Source organism: Vidua macroura, chromosome 5, assembly GCF_024509145.1.
Source record: "Vidua macroura isolate BioBank_ID:100142 chromosome 5, ASM2450914v1, whole genome shotgun sequence".
Lineage (NCBI taxonomy): Eukaryota > Metazoa > Chordata > Aves > Passeriformes > Viduidae > Vidua > Vidua macroura.
This window is the reverse complement of record NC_071575.1, coordinates 38,117,574-38,136,337: the sequence shown is the minus strand read 5'-3', so window position 1 is coordinate 38,136,337 and position 18,764 is coordinate 38,117,574. Positions and strand designations below refer to the sequence as shown.

Below are 18,764 nucleotides of genomic sequence, written 5' to 3'. Positions count from 1 at the left end.
ACAGCCTGCAGGAGGCTGGGGGGACAGAAACATTAAGTCTGCTTTTGACCATAAAATTCTGATTATATTTTTCCTCTACTGTTGTCCCAAGGCAGTCATTAAGCTATTACCAGTCTTACACACGTGTAGGTGCTAGTGTTCTTTCCCCTTTTCTTTCTGCCTACAGTGATATTTGTTTAGGTGGGTGCTCACGACATGCATCCAGCACACTGAGCTGCTGCCTGCTGGGGCAGATGTTTATTTGTAGAGAAGCTCTCTAGGCTGCCCAAGTAAGTCCTGAGTTTAGCCAGCTTTCAAATGTAAATTGAGATAGCTTTTTTTTTTTGGTTAGAATGTTTGTTTAAAGCTGATTGATTCATTATCTTTCTTTTAGTCTAATGCTTGCAGTGAAGTTAGTGCTTCTTGTCATTTACTGCAGTGTGAAATGTCAAGTGGATACCTGTGGATGAGGGCAGGCTGTGTGTGCTCTTAGGCTCTTTCAGTAAGTGGGATAGTTCTCCATTTATCCATGATGGTGGCAGTAGTGCTGTACATTTCAGAGCTGCTAACTTGCTGGTAAGATCTTCCTTCCTTCTCCCTCTCAGCTGCCTAAGTGCTGGAAAGGTGATGCAGCTGGCTTACTAAGCAGTAGTTGGTCTTTTGCTTCAAAGTGTGGCCTGTTTTCCCACCCTAAAACCAGAAGATAAACACCTTTTTGCAAAATAACAAAGTAATCGTGCATATTTTCAGAAAATAAAACAAATTGAGGAAAGGAAAACCTTTTCATTCTTTAGATTTTGAAGACTTAAGAACATTTTTGCAGGCACATTACAAAAATTACACAATCCAAACCAGAGGTTATTTGAGGACCAGATCTTGTACTTCAGCAAAACTTCTCAAATAAACTCTTTCATTCCACTCATCTTTTCAAACCTTTAAAATATTGCAAACTTGTCCTAGTATTATAAGCAGAAAGAAAAGAAGAGGCTTCAAATACTCTTAGCCAGGCACCAGAAAAACTGGGAGACCAGTGTTTAGGGCAGTTATCTAACATGTGTCAAAATCTCATTCATACTTCAGATCTCCTGCACTGGTTATCCTTACCCCCAGGGACATGCTGTATCTACTGGTCTGTACAGTTCGTCTGTCTCTGGGTATCCATGGAGAGACAGCCCAGGGAGACAACCTCAGTACCCTGCTGCAGCACAGCCCAAGCCATGCTGAGGAAAGGCAAATCAGCTCAGTGAAAGCTGTTCTGCTACAGCTGGGCTGTTTCTGGTACCCATGCTGTGGAGCTTGTCAACAGTCAACATTAGACAACAGTCTTGTCTGTTGTCTAATGACTATTTACTTATTTCCACAAAAAGAACAGCTCTTTTACAAGAGCTGCCCTCCTTGGGGATAAACATCTCTCAGTGTCTTCCAGGCAACTGACTTTCCTAATCACTTACTGAGGCTTGATGTGTTTCTACTTTTCATTTTCCATTGTAAAAAACCCAACAACCCACATTTGTTTCCTTAAAAAATCCAGAGATTTGGCTGCAAGGAATTGGCTCCACAAAAATTTTAGTTGGAAATCCCAGATCAGCATTTCCTTTATGAATTGCTGCTGTTGCATAGTGGAAGATGCTTTGCTTTGCTCAAACATAAAGTGGTGTCCATAATGAAGCGAGAGAGAGAAAAACATTACCAAGAGAACTTGAAGGAGCAGGTATTTGCTGGAGCTGGCTGTTAAAGACATGTTAATAGAGCACAGAAGTGAAGATCAGCTGTGTGAAATAAATGGACCAAAAAAGCCATAAAAAACCATATTCCTCCCTCCTTCACTTAGCTTCTATCCTAAAGATAGTGAAAATGCATTAATCTTGCTAATTAGTCCTTTGAGACTGATTAGGGTTTGGAAAAGTGTTGAGAAAATTAAATCTGTAGGAAACATACGATGTTTAAGAGGGAATTAATAATATGAGTTGATAGCTCATGACCATGGCAAAATAGAAGAACCCTATTTTAACAAGGAGAAATAAAAATTCAGATTAGGTTAGCTTGTAGAGTCATCTTAACCACAAGGAAACTGGCTATGCATATTGGCCATTTCCATTATTTATTGAAATATTTGTGCGCAAGGTGGATCTTGCATTTGAAATAAGAAGGTAAGAAATATGAAGTTTGCAGAGGTGAGGGAAAAATGCATAGATCCTCCCACAAGTCTGGCTGCCTTGATTCTCTCTATAAAGAAAGCAGTATCATGATCAGCTGGAAATAAGATCAGCTCTCCTAGGCATGAAACCTATTAAGGAATTAATGTTCAGTGAACCTTACTTCAGTACTAACGAATTAATTAGAACAATAACTAAGTTATAAACCTTTTACTGAGTGGTGAGCAAGCTTCAGATCCTTGATTGTGTTTAAGCCTTTCTAGTGACAGGCTAAATAGAAACATAAGCTTTTCCACTGGTAAAACATATCTTCCTCTTTGATGTGCCAGTGCTGACCCATACTGGTAGTATTCATAGTGGAGGTCAGGCTTAAGGAGAAGGGATGAGGCTGGGTATTCTGGCAAAAGCAAATGGATGGAGTAGCAACCTGTTTGTATCTGTTGTGTACAGTACAATTCAGAATAGCTATGCTATGTTTTCCATGAGCTGGCAGGCAGCTTAAGGCTGATGAAGTGTTAAGGGGGAGGGCAGATACTAGACCTGAAGGACTGTCTCCCACTGCAGGATGGGCACAGACCCAGTGCAGCTCCTGTGATGAGAAATACTTCACTAAATGTGTTGAAATTCTTGTCATGTCTGCAAAAGTGGCTGACAGGGAACCAGTGCGTGTATTGGATATTCAGCAGTCCCTACCAAGCACGAGCACCTCATACAAAGTTGCCTTTGACTGACAGATAACTGCCATGGATCAAAATCCTTTGATATCATGAAAGGCAAGGGGATTAAATGGTAAGTTTTCAATAAAGATGAGGGGACAACCACAATGAATGTAGGGCAGATGATCCTCTCTTGTACATGTAGGGACTGCATAGCAGCAATCAAATGTGACATGAGGGCTTATTCCTTGTTACCCCATACACTGGAGACAGGATTATGAATTTAGCAGCAGCTGGCAGCAATAGGCCAGCACTGCGGTTCTCCTGCTGCAGTGGAGCTGCCCATGCCTGACATGCCTGTTCAGCTGCTGTCTGTGGTACTGGGGAAGCTCCAGCACCGGGCTGGGAGTGCCCACATTGCCAGCCCTGTGGCAGGAGAGTGAGAGATAAGGACTAGTGGAGTGGAGGAGGATGCTGTGAATCCCTTTGCCAATCTGTATGTTGTTACAGTGTGGGAGAAGAAGATGCCTGAGGAGAAGGCAGATTGCAGAGATTACACATTCTAGATTTTGAATATTAATTCCAGAGGAACATTATAACATTTCAAGGGGCAATTAATGACATAAGATGATGGCCCATGGCCATGTCATGGGAAATTCCTTACAGCTAAATACAAGGCAGTTGGAAGGATCTCTTAGCAATGTTCACACTGTCAGTCAGTTTTGAATTAACTGTAGCTACTCAAGGCAAATCTTGGATGTCAGAAACAGATTTGCAGGTATCCTGGAAGGCTCCTGCTTTCCAATGTCTGTACATCTGTGCAAACAGGAGGGGGCAGAAGAACAAGGCAGAATTAAAACAAAAGGAAAGATGTATTTAAAGGCTTAGTTTCCTCTAGGCTGGGCTGCTGGTTCTGAGATTATCTTCCTCCTAATATAGTCCTGCATGAATTCAGGGTTCCAAACATATCTGCATATGTAAGCAACTGTCCAAGCAATAAATACACATTTTTAATTGGATCCATATATTTCTAAGAATCTATGTAATTGCCTAATCTTGACCCAGCATTTGATGCTGTGTGAATATGATGTATTGTAAAGAATGGATAGAGAATGCAGTCTGCTGAAGGTCTTACTGAATCAGGATCTTCAGCCATTCTCTTGCAAAGGTACCAGTGGCAGTAAGTGGAGAAATATTAGTCTGGTATAGGAACATGGTATATAAGAAATTAATCTTTCTACTATGATATGTGCAAAGGTTAAGAAGCAATGAGATTGCTTAGTAAGAAAAACAGTTCTTAAAGAAATGATGGAATATGTACATCACAGCATCAAGAAATAATTTTAAGGAACAAGCATCAAGCTGTCAATTAAAAATAGTTCAAATAGTTTTAATAGTTTAATTTGCCCTTATTTAAATAATACTTTTTGTGGAAATGTTGCTATCTAAAATCTGTCTGCAGTCTGGTTGTATTCAGATGTATTTTGTATTTTTTTTCCAATAGTGGTCAGCCCATTCCAAGAGTGGAGTACACAGCTGAAGAAGTTAAAACTTGGGGGGTGGTATTTAGGGAACTCAGTAAACTCTATCCCACCCATGCTTGTCGTGAATATTTAAAAAACTTTCCTCTGCTGAGCAAGTACTGTGGATACAGAGAAGATAATGTGCCTCAGCTGGAAGATGTTTCTATTTTTCTTAAAGGTAAGATTCATATTTGGTTTACCAATAGATATGGTTTCATGACAACACTCTTTTTTGTTAGTATTGAGTGAAAAGACTCAGAGCACTGTCAGTGGCCTTCAGTTTAATCTGAAGTATCATTCTGGTTTTGGTATTCTCTGTGGCAGAGAGTTTTTTGAGTCAAGACAGTTTTAGGAAGATATTTGCAAGTATGAAATGGAGAGAAATTAATCAGCTGAACATGTAAAGCATGATGTTATCTTGTACAGGGAAAAAATCCTTTGGTGCACTGAAAAGGAACATCTGCGTTAGCCACAGATGGGGACTTCTGATAACTGCACTGGGCATCCCCCAAATATCTAGTCAGGAAAAAGGGGGAGTCAAATGCCAAGATAACTGAATTTAAAGAGGAGGGCAGGTTTGGCACACTGTTGTGTAGTCTGATGAATATGAGGCTTTCCGGAGTGCTGAAGACCTCATGAACTAGTCCTTATATTTGTATGTTGCAAAAGATGTGTTGGACACTGTAGGTGATGTGGTGCTTCTCTTTTTTTTTTTTTTTTTTTTTTTTTTTTTTTTTTTTTTTATTTTTTTTTTTTTATTTTTTTTTTATTTTAAAGTATCAGTGTATTACATTAAGTTCAAAAATAAATTCTTATTTCTAATTTGTAATTGAAATGTATCCCATATGGACAATGTGGCAGGCATGGAGATATTTTTAGCTCTAGAGGAAAAGTCACCAAAAAGTTAATTTAACAGTTTAATTTCTCCTCAAAAATCCCTTCAGATACATATATTTGTTTCTTAAACCTCTTACTCAGGAACTAAAATATTATAAAAGTGGATGTTTGAAAAAAAACGACTTATGTGCTGGTAAAAGAATAATTAGCAAAGCATTTTATCCAAATATATATATATGGACAAGCTAAAGGAAATAAAGAATTTATAATGGCAAACTTACTTTCCTCAGCCTATGCTTCATCCATAATTCTTGTTTGTGAAAACCCGCATTTGCTAATAGCTGACTCATCATTCTTTGAATTTGATTGAAAAGTCCTTCTGGGTCTCTCATGTGTTGTGCTACAGTCTCTAAGGAACGATGCCAAATTGTACAGATTTTTTTCTCCCTAGCTAGAAATTCAAAATCTCACACTTGTTTCAGAAATATGTTTTCAGACTACATAGAGCAGGTAGTAGTACCTGTTGCAGAAAAACTTGAAACATTGCCCTGTAAAAACTTTGAAAGAATAAAGAATTAATTCTGGAGAGAAACATACTTTTTGAAGTCACTGAGTCTGAAACTGTTTCACTCTGGGACTAATCTGAAAAAGGAACACTGTTAAATATTTCAATGAGGACCTTAACTATAAAAATCAGTATTTTATTGACACAAACAATATTTTATGTGTAAAAATAAGGATGATTTGTTTTAATCCTATTCTGTTCTGTTAGTTTTTGAACATATTTTGCATATTTTCCAATATGGAAACATCTGTTCCATTTGGTACCAGACAAAAATTTTTGTTCTTAAAATTTTAAGAACATCACTTACGGTACCTTAGCATTTTTTTCTAGATAAAGATATTCAGACCAACTTTGGCTGTTTTTCTTATACATATGCTAGCAATGCAAAATACTTCTTGCACGTAATAATTGAAAATGATGTATGGTGATTGTCAAGATTCTTTTTGTCATGTAGAATAATTAACAACAGATCTGTCACCAGAAAGTGATACAGTGATGTGTGTAATGTGGCCTTTTATTATCTCTTTCTCTTCAGAAAGGTCTGGCTTCACAGTGAGACCAGTTGCTGGATACCTGTCTCCCCGTGACTTTTTAGCTGGCTTAGCATACAGAGTCTTCCACTGTACTCAGTACATACGGCACAGCTCAGATCCCCTCTACACACCAGAACCGTAAGTTGCTGCCTTTGCTTTAGTACTGAAAGAATATGCTCACCAGTTTCTTAAAAGAACCAACTGAATTTGGCAAGATTGAAAATATGAACCCTTCTACAAAATGTGAAATTCTTCTTACACTGCTGATGACAAAATCCTTCACATTGGCGAGGCAGAATTTAATTCAAAGTCTTTTTTGTTGACTTTTTACAAGGGTCTTAAATAACTGGGTTATTTATATAGTGGGTCAGAAATATTATTTAAAATATATTTCAGTGGAAAATGGAGTTTTCACCTAAAAATTTTGAAAAAGTGTCTAGAGAAAATTTTATTTTCTGCTGGACAGCTAGAAAGAAGCTGTGGGGAAAAAAAAAAACCAAACCCTGAACATCTTGAAAAAACCCTGCTTTCAGAATTTTAATGTGATCTTCTGTGTTCCCATTTTTATTTCTTTGGACTAGATTGCACAGCTGAACTTAATTTCTCTCCCACAACACAACACAAGCAAGACATGGAGCACTATTGTCTTACCAAGAGAGAGCATTAGATATGAAGCCTGTTCCAGGGAAATTATGACAGAAATAAGAAACACTTTAATTATGACTTTTATGGGACACCATTTCAGATTTTCCAAACCAGAATATTGTGAGTTAGTATAAAATACTTTGGCATATGGTCTTTTGATTAAAAGTGGGGAAAAAGAAGATCAAAGAGATTTTAGTTCTTGTCTTGTGTTATATATGTTGTATTCTGTGCAGTAATAGCAGAACAGTATGTGTCATTTAGACAATATAGAGGTAGTTTTACCAAAGGTATCCGCTGATCTTGTAACAGGAATGACATTTTGGCAGTGAATCAGTCATCAGGCAGTTAGCATGAAATTGTAGCTGTGGTTTAATCTGCTTGGACTACTTGAGTATGTTTGATTTTTTTCCAAATTTACACAAAGGATTCATACATATATATTCAGCTCCAGTTCTGTAAACATTTGGACTCATGGCTAAGTTTGATTTCATGAATTGACTGCCAAAACCATGGAGTAATATTTTTGAATATAAAAGGTTTAACTGCACGGCATACTAAGCCGTATCTAAAAATGCGGTGGCTTTATTCTGGCAGGAGTCACCAGGTGGTGCTGTTAGACACTTCACTACCTTTTTCCTCAGCATCAGGGAACGGGGCAAAGTACTTGCTGAAATGCTCTGGGGCTAGCTTTGTGTGCATGTTTCTTTTGGAAAGGAGGTGGTGACCCCTGAAGGAATTCAGTCACTTCTATAACCTCTGTAATTAGAACTTAAATCTCTTAAATTTGTAGGAAAATTGATAGAATGGAAAATCTTGAAAGAAGGGCTTGGATGGAAGGAAGGGCTGAACCTCTTTGGGTCTATTTAAAAATATCTGTAGATATTTCAAAAAAATAAATGACATAAGGGAAGTACCAGGCTTTGCATCAATGATTTCCTCTCCTGTGGGAAGCCAGTGTTTCAGGCTGCAGCATGTACCAGTGTTCAGCAAAAGAATGATGATGTTTATTAACTTAGTACAAACTAGAAGAACATTTTCATCTACTGATAAGAGATTTAGGTACATAAGTCCAACAGGATAAAGGCAATAAATAACATCTTCCAGGAAGCAATTAAGTGTGTCTGTGCTTTTCCTGATGTTCTCTGGTTCATCGATTTGTGTATTTGAGAGCCCCGCAGTTTTCAGGATGCTGCTTACATTCAGAATTATGCAGTGGATCATAGCTGATCCTTAGCAGTAATGGCAGCTGCTTTTTTGGTAACCTTTCTGGTCATGCTGTCTGGAAAGTCACTGATATAATAATAATAACAGTTGAGTTAGAATTAAGGTTTTTATTCCTTATTTGGGCTGAACTTAAAAATACAGTTTATTATCTTAACACCTCTAAATATGACTAACAGAAGATTTAAGGTTTCCTTTTCTAATGATGTTATACCCATTTCTTGCAGACCTACTGGTTCACATTAGTTAAATAATGTGTACGGGCTACCAGGAACTCCATAGGAAAATTTTGAAAATCCCATTTAAAATGTGTTTAAGTTTCTTTCCATAACATAGAAAACACAGTAAGTGTTACCAGAAGTGTAGAGTGAAAGCCTGGTGCTTTTTAAAATCAGTGGCAAAACTAAGTTGATTTGCGTGGGGACAGCTCTTCATCTTCTGCAGTAGCTGCAATGCCCTGAGATCTCCTGGTTGATATATGGGGCCATAATGAGGTTTGCTGCAGGTCCTGGCTGGTGAATGTTGCATTTCAATGATATAAACCAGGTAAAAAGGCTCCCTTTGACTTCAGTGGGCTTTCCATCAGATTTAACACCCAGTCTACAGAGCTAGATACAAATTAGAGAGTTCATGTTGTTTGATCTGTATCACTACCATATGCATTTTAAAACATATTTCTTCCTGATTTTAATTATGTTTCTACTACATTCACAGAGCTGCATAGATTTCTTCTGCTTTACTAATTTACTCCAAGAAAAATATTTTGCTGTGAAAAGTCCATTACATACAAAAATCTTATTTTCTCTGAGCAATGTGTGTGAATAAATTAAAGGAACTTAATTATTTTCAGAATAAGACAAAACAAAATAATCAAGCCTTGGTAGTTAAGCAAAGAAATTATATTGTTAAGACTATCTATAAAGGGCCAGACTGGCAGGGAAGCCTAAAAGACTTCAATGACAATCCCAAATGCTGGTTCATGTTTCTGCCTGAAAGATTTTGTGGTTTTGGAGTTTTTTTGTTCATATTCTTTTTTGCTTTAAGCTCCCCTCTTTGTAACTGCACATTCAGAACACTACTTTGCATAGCTTTAATGGAAGAATCTACAAGCTAAAGACATGAGAGAAATATCTTCTGCCTCCTCATTCTTTTCCCCTTGCCAAGAGACAAGTTAATGGGATTAGGCTTTGTCTGTTCTCATTTTGTCTGCAAGAGTGGACATAACAAAGGCCATGTGTCCCAGTGCAGAACTGGGAATAAATCACCTTTCCTTATTTGTTTCTGGGGGTTGTGGCTTCAGCACAGGAAAATAGAGAGGTAGGTACTAGCTCAGGTGTCAGTAGTAGTGATGCTGCTGTAGAAGCCTGCCTGCAGATGAGAGTGCTTACCTGGAGCCAGGAACTTGGAGCCAGCTTCACTGTTTGCTTCTGCTTGAACGACTGACACAAAGCTAAATACAGCTGAACTGATGGAGTGTAGCACAGATGCTCAGCAATTAGTGTTGGTTTGCTCCAGAATTGGTGTGCTGGGCTTCCAGAGAATGGGCTTTCTGACCCATTTTGATGTTGGAAGTTGATGGTTGGCGTAAACAGGTTCCTCCAGTGAATTGCTTGGTACTGGGAAGTGGTGTGTCTGTCAGACTGCAAACTGTATTTCCCAACTGTCCTTTGCATTGTTAGTGAGCTAAATCTTATAGAAAAAAATTGTTGTGATTGGAATGGAATTAATTAAAGGAGGACCTTTAGCTTTGATGATTATCCAATCAACTGATGCAAATCACCAACTTCTGTTTACTACCATTCACCTACACATTATTGGTTCAGACTTCTTTGTGAGGATACTGAGTAAGGAGACTTTAAATTATATAGAGGGTTGTTTTTCTGTTCATGATTTAACTGAAATGTCATGTTCTGTGACTTTCCAAGTGAAAATAGTTTATAAAAGACAAATTGGATGATTTTTGGTAGAAGGCAGAAAACTTGATGTTTTCTCCCTGCCTTTAAAACATTTGTTTACAGCTTAGGATAAAAAAAAAAAAGAGGAATGTCATGAAAGAGACAAAAGTAAAGGAAATGTCAGATTGGATTTTTAAAGTGAACTTTACTACCAAGTCCATTATTTCCTGTGAACAAATGCAGCAAAACTTTCAGAATTGTTTGAAAGCTTTTGTAGATGATGCATGTGCACTTCCGTTAGCAGTTTTTTGTACACTTATGTCTGCACTTTGTCATGACTAACAATGCACTTACAGATGTGAACAGCTGTTCTTTTCAAAATGACTTGGATTCTCTGCTTTTTCTGAAATCTGCTTGCTGAAAAGTAGACTGCATAACAAAAGTACCCAGTAATTGCAGTAGGATCTCATGATTAAATGAGAAATTAGGCACACAGAAACCTCTGTAAATATTGCCCCATATTTCTGGGGGCAAGTGGCAAAATGTTTGATGTGGAGTGCTACCCAATTACAGAAAGAGGAATGGACAAGAGGAAGAGGGAATGTGTTGGATTTTGATTTATGTAGAGAGAAAAGCTGAAAACTGTACTTGTGGGACAACTGGCTTTCCTCTGGGCAGCTCAGTCTTCATGTCACCAAGTCTGAAAGATTGTAGTGATAGGCTCTCCCACTCAATCTGGAAATGATGAGCAAGTCATGGAACAGCTAGGGTTAAATGACAAATAACCTATTTAATAGAAACATATGTGTGTGTTTCTACCTACACAGAAACCGTATACAAAGGAAAGAACTACACTGTAAAAAACATGTTTCATTGTAAGACTTCTAAGGTAGGGGTCAGACCCCTGTAGAATGTCTTATGTTAAATTAATTATGAAATTATTATGGTAATTATTTCTGTAATGACTCTCTTTTCATTTCCATTCCCTTAGGGATACATGCCATGAACTCTTGGGACATGTGCCTCTACTTGCTGATCCCAAATTTGCACAGTTTTCACAAGAGATAGGACTTGCTTCACTGGGAGCATCTGATGAAGATGTTCAGAAATTAGCCACTGTGAGTCAAAATCTTTCTGTGGCATGCTCTCTCATCTCTCCTCCTTTTTAGCTGATGAACTGATGTGCATTGTTGTATTTGTGCTGCCTACATTTTCAGGTTCCATATGACTGTGGTTTGAAAATCACAGAGCTTTAGGTGTTTTTCCATTGTTTTTAAGAAGACCAAAGCTGATCACACTAAGTAATCTGTTTCAATTTTTATTTTCCGTAATCACCAATTTTCAGGACTAGCTGAGATGAATTTTGTCTGCTTTAAGGTGCTGGAAATGAGTAAGAAAGGTAAACTTGGAAAAAAACAAAACATAGAACATTTTGATGTGTGCTCTGATCTCTAGACTGTTAGATCCCCCAGAGGTGGCTACTTTGGCTCTTAGCACTGATATTTCTGTACTCAGTGTTCAGTTTTGCAGCTCTTAATTGTATTCCGGTGTGTGATGGATTTTAAGATGACATTGCATCATTGCCTGCTGCTCCCCTTGGAGAATATGTAGTTACTAAGCCAAGGCTGTGCAGCAGTAGATCTAGATCAAGACCAAGCTCCTCAACCAACAGCTGGGAGATGGATTCTCTCTTGCATCAAGTGAGTCACAAGCCAGCAGACAGTGTGAGCTGTCTGTGTGTTAAAGCTGTTAGATTCTGCTGAGACTGGAGTCTTCATGACCTTTGTGTGAGGAACCCTGTCAAGCTGTCTTGACTCTCCACCCATGAGCACCTGTCAGCTCTGCTCTATTGCCATATTCCAGTAACCGGGATGCAACCCTTTGCATCACGATATAAATTAGTGACCACTGGTCTTTGCCACTTGCTTTGTTCAGTTGTTTTGACTTACTGCATATTTTCCTTTGGTGGATCCTATTAAAACTAAAGCGGCAAATAATTTAAGGAACGATATTAGATTAAAAAAACTCCATATTTATAAAACTCCACATTTAAACATTTTATCTTCTGAAAAATTCTGTGAGATCGAGCAGAGAAGTTGGTTACTTTAAAATTTTGCATCATACTGCTGCTCTTCTACACAACTACAGTGGGGATTTAAAGGCTTGGAAAGAATTGTTGGATGCAGAGTCAAATTAGGTTCAATTAAACTGCAGAAGTTTTGATGGACTGTCTTAGCAGAGGCTTAGAGTCCTATCTGCCAAAAAAGGTGTTTGTACCCCTTCGCTTGATTTGAATCCTGTTTGATTTGAATCTTCTGGCTCCTTCCAGAAGAAGCCACTAAATTTAATCAAACTGTTTTCACTCCTTAGTTAGACAGGCTCAATGTCTTGATCTTGGCCAACTTCTCTCATGTGATTCCCAGTGTCTTCCTTGTTTTTCTAATGGATGTCTGTGGAGAAGAAACTGTTGTTTGTATGGAGGAATCATGAAAGTTGGGTGCGTATTTCCACATGTGCTTGGGAGGGACTTAGTAGGACTATGTACTTAGTAGGACTAAGTAGGACTTAGTACCTTGCCATAACATGCAGTCTTAGGAGAAACTACCTAACTGGCTGTCCCTGTAAGTATTTTGAGAAAAATGATATGCCCAAATATTTCAGCCCAAAATAACCTTGGGTGACATGGGCCTGTTTCAGAGGAAAAAGTTGGTACTGGGCTGTTTGGGCAGAGATATTAATATAAAGTGACCTCTGAAAATTACATAAATGCTTGTACTCCTCCCCCTCACAGAAGTTCCCAGTAATGGCTGACTGTCATCTGAACAATGAGCTGCTCCTGAATCATAAACCAAAAAATAAAAGAAGACAGCTGAATCACTTTCCTTTATTGCACTGAGAATCTGATATCTGAGTCAAAGCTGATTTCTCCCCCCATGCTGGAAATAGCTCTTTCAAGTGGAGGAAACACTTAGAAAGAGTCTGGTGGTGTTATATTTTGTAGGAGCACAATGAGAGGCTGTGCTCCCCTGGGGCAGATGCTTGAAAAATACAGAGATGTTACTTGCCCTAAAATGTGCAATGTAAACAGCCAACTTGAGAGCAAGTAGAAAGAATACCTCTCAGTGGTGAAAGTGAGGAGGCCAAGAAATTAATTCAGCTGGGCACCAAATGTCACCTGAGATGCCATTGACTAACTTTTGCGGCATTCAGTCCCATTTCCGTCCTAGATAAAAAACAGACACAGCAAGCTGAGAAATGCCAGCCAAGAGTCTTAACACAGGAAAGCATTGCAGGTTCCAGTGAGGTGACTTCAAAGTAAATAGAGAAACGAATGGAGAGAGAGTATGCATATTAATGAGCTTGAATCAATATGCCCAAAGCAAGCTTGCCATTAGCCTGACTGGTTTCAAAAGATAGTGACATTAAGTGCTGAGCCATTACAGGGAGGACAATGGCATTAGGAAGAGAAGAAAACACCTCTTAGGAATTCAGACCAGAAAGAGAAGAATTATTACAGGTGATTTCATAGTCTTTTGCTCCATTCTGCTCTCAAAAAGACACTGTGTATCAGTTTTGATAGATCTGCTCTTTGTGCCCTGCCATGAGCTGCAAAGGAAACATCTGATGTTTTTGTCCCTGTAGGGCTGACACACTGGATGTAGAGCAAGCTGGAGCCTGGTGCCTGGGCAGACTAGAAGTGTTTTGTAAATTGCAGTTAGTCATGTCTGTGCAGCCCCATCGAGGGCAGGAATTAAATGGGAGAGCATTGCAGGAGCCCTGACACTGGCCAGCTGGAGGGAGAAGAATGGCTGCAGGGGAAGAGAGCTGAAAAGGCAATATGCAAGTTCCCTTCATCCTCTTGGGGTCTTGTAGTCAGATGGGGGAAAGAAGAAAGGACTTGCTTCTGCTTTACCATGAGAGTGGAACAGAAAGAGCTAAAAGACTGTCTTTGTAGTGGTTTGTTGAGAGATTCCATTTTCATTTACAATATTTTAGGAGAGTAAGAAAGAGGAAAGACACACACACACACACAAAAAAAAAAAGGTGACAAGAGATTATGTTACTGAAACAGAGCAAAATATTTGCACCAGCCACTTCTTTTCATGGGGTGTGCTATAATGCAGTTCTTGATTGAGGAAATACGATATTGACCGTGCATGTCTTGGTTCTAATTATTATCATTGTTTCTCATATCTTGTCCTGTTCTGATTGATTTTCTAAAACTGTTTTTGAGGTGATTTTTCAGCATGTCTGGTCTTTCTATTTTCAAATAGTACAGTAATAAAAAAGGCTGTCTTTTCTGCTTACCTATCAAGCCATAAACTGTAGAGAGGACTTGACATGAGGTATTTCAACTAATTTATGTAGTATATAATTTACAACATTTAACAGCACATAACGTAAGGTTTTGCCAGGAAAATGATACCAAGAAATACATCTAGATTTACATTTCAGTGTTAACTTGTAATTTGTGGACTTGGGAGCTGTCTTTGTAAAGCTGCAAGTTGCTAAGCAGGAACCTGCCTATCTTGCTAATGGCAGAAATGACTCCTGACTCCTGCTAAGTTGTTTCAACACAGCTCAGGTTGCCCCTTCAAGATGCATATGCATAAGATGTGTTTGTGTGGGTGAAATTCAGTGGGGGGCAGTTCAGAAAAGGGGTTAGCAGAGTGTCTTTTTCATGCAGTTCATCACCAAATCTTTCTGCCCAAAAATTTGGTCATTAGGGCCCAATAAGTTGCACTAAGTTTTTTCCCAGTCATTTCTCGCTGGAAGTTACATTTAAACATTCAGTTCTTTAGAGCTGTGAAACTTTCACCTTTTCATCTTTCTTGATAATATTTGTTCTTGTGTTTTAACAGCATGAGACAGTAGAAATCAAGAAATTTCTTTAGTTCTGGCTGTCCTTTACATGGAAAACCACAAAAATTGCTTCTAAATTTGAAGGAAATTTATGTGATGAGATCTTGTAAATGTATTTCAGGCTTGTTATGATCTAAAAGTTTTACCTTGCCTGGATGGTCACTGAGGCCAACAGTTCATTTCTAAAGCTAACTTTAATTTTTCGGTGTATGTATCACAAACAAAATGTTTTAAAATTATATACTGGCTTAAAAACAACATTCAGAACCACCTCTCTGGGTTGTGGCAATTCTTGCGATTTTATCTGCCTGTCTTCCCTCAGAATTTTCTGGTCTCGTTGACATCATTCTAGTCCTTTTCCCACACTGAAGTCTAGCACATAATTCAGAACAATTCTCCATTATGTTTGCTGAGGAGATAACCAGAATGGAAGAAATGGGAGCATTTCAGATTAAGACTGAATAGCATTTTGTAACTTAGGGAAGACTCAGCATTTGCGGTCTCACTAGATGGAATAACCTCTCATCTTCACAAATAACAGATTAGATTTCCCATAGGGGCTATTTAGTACCGCTAGGCTGAAAGTACATTTTCTGAACTGGCTTGCTGTCTTCCTCCATGGATGAGCAAATGGAGCTGAGAAGAAAATTTGAGATTTCAAAGATTTCCACTGTACATCTAAAAAATCAAGACCACCTGTGTGTTTCTCATTTGTAGTTGTGAAATGATTCATAGGGAACTAACCATCATTTTAAGTCTGTGACCAGTTCCCCTGCTGAAGCTATTCTGACATATAAAAATAGTTATGTATTGGCCAACTGAAACCTGGTATAACAATCCAGAAGCTATGGCAATCAAAAGCTTATTGAAATTTAACATTCAAATCTTTGCTTAGTCTTTTTTCTGTATCTCAGTTGCATGCCATGTATGTGTGACAGATGCCAAGAGTGAGTGCACAGTGAGTACCTTAAAACCACTGATGACATAATGGAGTTTCTTGAAAAAGTATGACTTCCAGCTACACCTGTAGCTAATGAATAAAGGAGCAGAAGCATAGCTGGGATTTAATACAACTTAAAACTGCTTGAGTAAATTTTGATGTGCTTACAGGAGACATATGAAATTACTCTGATTTGGCCTGTATGTCACTTAAGGGAGATGAATCAATTCCCAGGGTAAAAGCTAGGACAATAAAGCTGAAATCAGGTATAGACAGACATTGTCCTGTTATACCATGATCTGTACTGTTCAGTAGGTGGCCTGGGCAATGTTTCTGTTCCTGACTTTGACCAGGCAAAACCACCCGTATGAACATGCATTTGGAAATCGATCACGTGTGAAACCTGAAGCTTTAACAAGGAGCAGAAGCAGATGAAATTTTGTGGCTTTCTCGACCATTACAAAGTCTCACAGCACTTTGAATCAGGAGTAAAGGATGACTTACTAATGGATTACTTTGTTTGGTGAGGTGTTGCTAGGCTCACTGACCACTGCTCTAAAACCATTCCGTAATTTGTGGGCCTGCTCTGAAAAATGTTCTAAAGGAATTAATAAAAAGTAATGGGCTCCATTTTTAAGGGTTTGTTTCAGCAATGCTTTTCAATAAAGTAGCTGAAGCACTGAATTGAAGTCCTTCCTACATTATGCATAATCAAAAAGGTGAGCAGAAAAGATACTACATATGTCACAAAACAGGACTAAGGGAAAAAAAAAAAAAACAACTGTAGATTCCAGGGATCAATATTTAATATTTTAGAATACTGCATTTTTACAGTCATTCTGTCAGACATTTGTGGCCCAAGAAGAAAAATATCAGCAGAGATACTTAACTGTCTTTAAACTAGCATTCCAGATTTAAGAGTTCCATTACCGGAACTGGGAGCTAATGCTCATTATTTTCTGCAAGATTTGTGGCAGTCTGCTAAAGCCTTTTTTCTGGGTATGGAGAGTCTGTTTCCACATTTGCATCTGTAAGAATTGCTGTGCTGGTCAGGGCCATGGCTGGTGACTTGTGTCCATAGTAGCATAAATAGCTGCTTAGGGGAGATGAAAGAACAGAATGAGCATAGCTGATTATTTTCAAATGTTTTCCAAGCTTCTCGCCAATCAGGAACTTGAAGAGCTCTTGTTCTCACAAATGTGTTTTCTATGTATCTAATTATCTTGAAAGGATTTCTGTCCAGAGACAGTTGTTTACTTTCGAAGACACATATACTTTTAGTACCTGCAGTAACTTTGTCAATGAGCTCTATGGCTCAACTACTCAACTATTCACTGTCTGATGAACTGTCTCATTTTGTTGCTTTTAACCTGATTCCTACTAGGTTTTTTGTATATGAAGAGAGAATGATGAAATCATCCCTGGAGGCTTTCCATATGCCATCATGACTACAGAACACATTTTCTTGCTTAATTCTCTCTTTTCCTGGGTAGGAAACCAATAATTTGTTTAGTCACTCCTCATGCTATTGAAGATGTTATTCCTCTCCTGAATCCTTTCCAGCTAGAACTGTAAAAGAGAAAGGATGTATCAGTCACCAGGCTATGGAGCACAATAAATGAGCAGCCTGAATGCTAAGCTGAGTTTTGATTAAGTTTTGATTAAGCTGAATTTTGACACTGTGGAGTCAAGTCAGTTTTGGATGTGCTTGCTGTAGAAGTGGGAGCCTTTTGTATGATAGGAAGACTGGACCTGGTGTTTTAGAGCTGACACAAGTTGTTGCTTAGGGATGAAAGAAATAGGCTGGATGCAGAAGGAACATAGGATTCAGTGGATCCATCTTGCATTGCCGTACAAGGATGTAAGTCCCTCCAGCATGTGATCAGAAAGGGGTAAGTCAACATAGGATGTGTTACTCTTGGAAAGAAACATCTTGTGCTTTATACTGGGTCCCTCAAAGCTAAGAAGGTGAAAGAGGGCTCACTTGTTACTATGAGGGTGTCCAGTTGGTCAAGTCAGTAACCTGCTTCTTGAAAGGATCTCATGTTGTCCTGACAGACAAAATTTTGTGCTCACAAATAACCAGAAAGAGTGTTGTTCTGTAAAGTACTTATAAATATGTATCCTTGGGCCCAGCCCAATGAGGAAACTAGATGCAAGAGAGAGCTAATTTGACTTAATTGGGAGCAGGGAAGAAATTAGAAACTTTACTGTAGAAATAATATAGTTCATTTTAGACAGGATGTGATTTATAAAGATCAAGCCCTAAGCAGTTAGAAACGCTAAAGGCTCTATTAAAATAACAAATTGCAGCCAGAGACTGGGTTTGCTTTTATTTCTTGCAGCATTTTGTTTCCAAAAGTGGTTAGATCATAATCTGTGAGGTTGCTGAACTGCAAATGCAAATTTTCATGCACACAAGTAATACATTTTGACATAGAGGTTAACAAGAGAATGGTGCAAATTTCACACAGCACTGGCTTGCTAATTACGTTTGTTTATTTTCAGAAGCAACTTCATTTTCATTAAGAAATTGCAGATTCTGCAATAGTAATCTTTGCCAGTAGTTCAATAGCTCACACTCTGAACATTTACTCTGCTACAGTAGTAATGAAAGTGAGCCTGAAAAATAGCTTAGAAAAAAATTTAGGAGTGCATGCAAGTGGCAAGCATCTTCCACTTCAGTGTTGGATCCAATTGAGAAAGGCTGAGGAATGGTTGAAAGCAGTCTATGAATTTTGATAGGATTTTTTGCATATTTGTTTTCTCTTTTGACCTAGAGTTGATAAAATATTAGCAAAAAGACATAAAGTGTCTTTTATAGAACATATGTAACCAGGAAAAAAGGAAGTATCCAGCATAAGCTTCCAGTGAGCAACAATAAGACAAACATTTTGGGTAACAACTACTAACAAATCAATCATAACTTACAGGAATAAAACTTTAAATAT

The 18,764-nt window shown here is 38.3% G+C and overlaps 1 protein-coding gene across 2 annotated transcripts in view; it reads left to right on the top strand.

Moving 5' to 3' along the window:
- TPH2 (tryptophan hydroxylase 2) overlaps nt 1-18,764 on the top strand; it is a 51,631-nt gene that overhangs the window by 10,545 nt on the left and 22,322 nt on the right. For both annotated transcript variants that reach the window (XM_053977657.1, XM_053977658.1), the window contains exons 6-8: nt 4,296-4,492; nt 6,252-6,387; nt 11,002-11,128. In XM_053977657.1, coding sequence (XP_053833632.1) covers nt 4,296-4,492; nt 6,252-6,387; nt 11,002-11,128 — 460 coding nt within the window. The remainder of the gene's footprint in view (nt 1-4,295; nt 4,493-6,251; nt 6,388-11,001; nt 11,129-18,764) is intronic.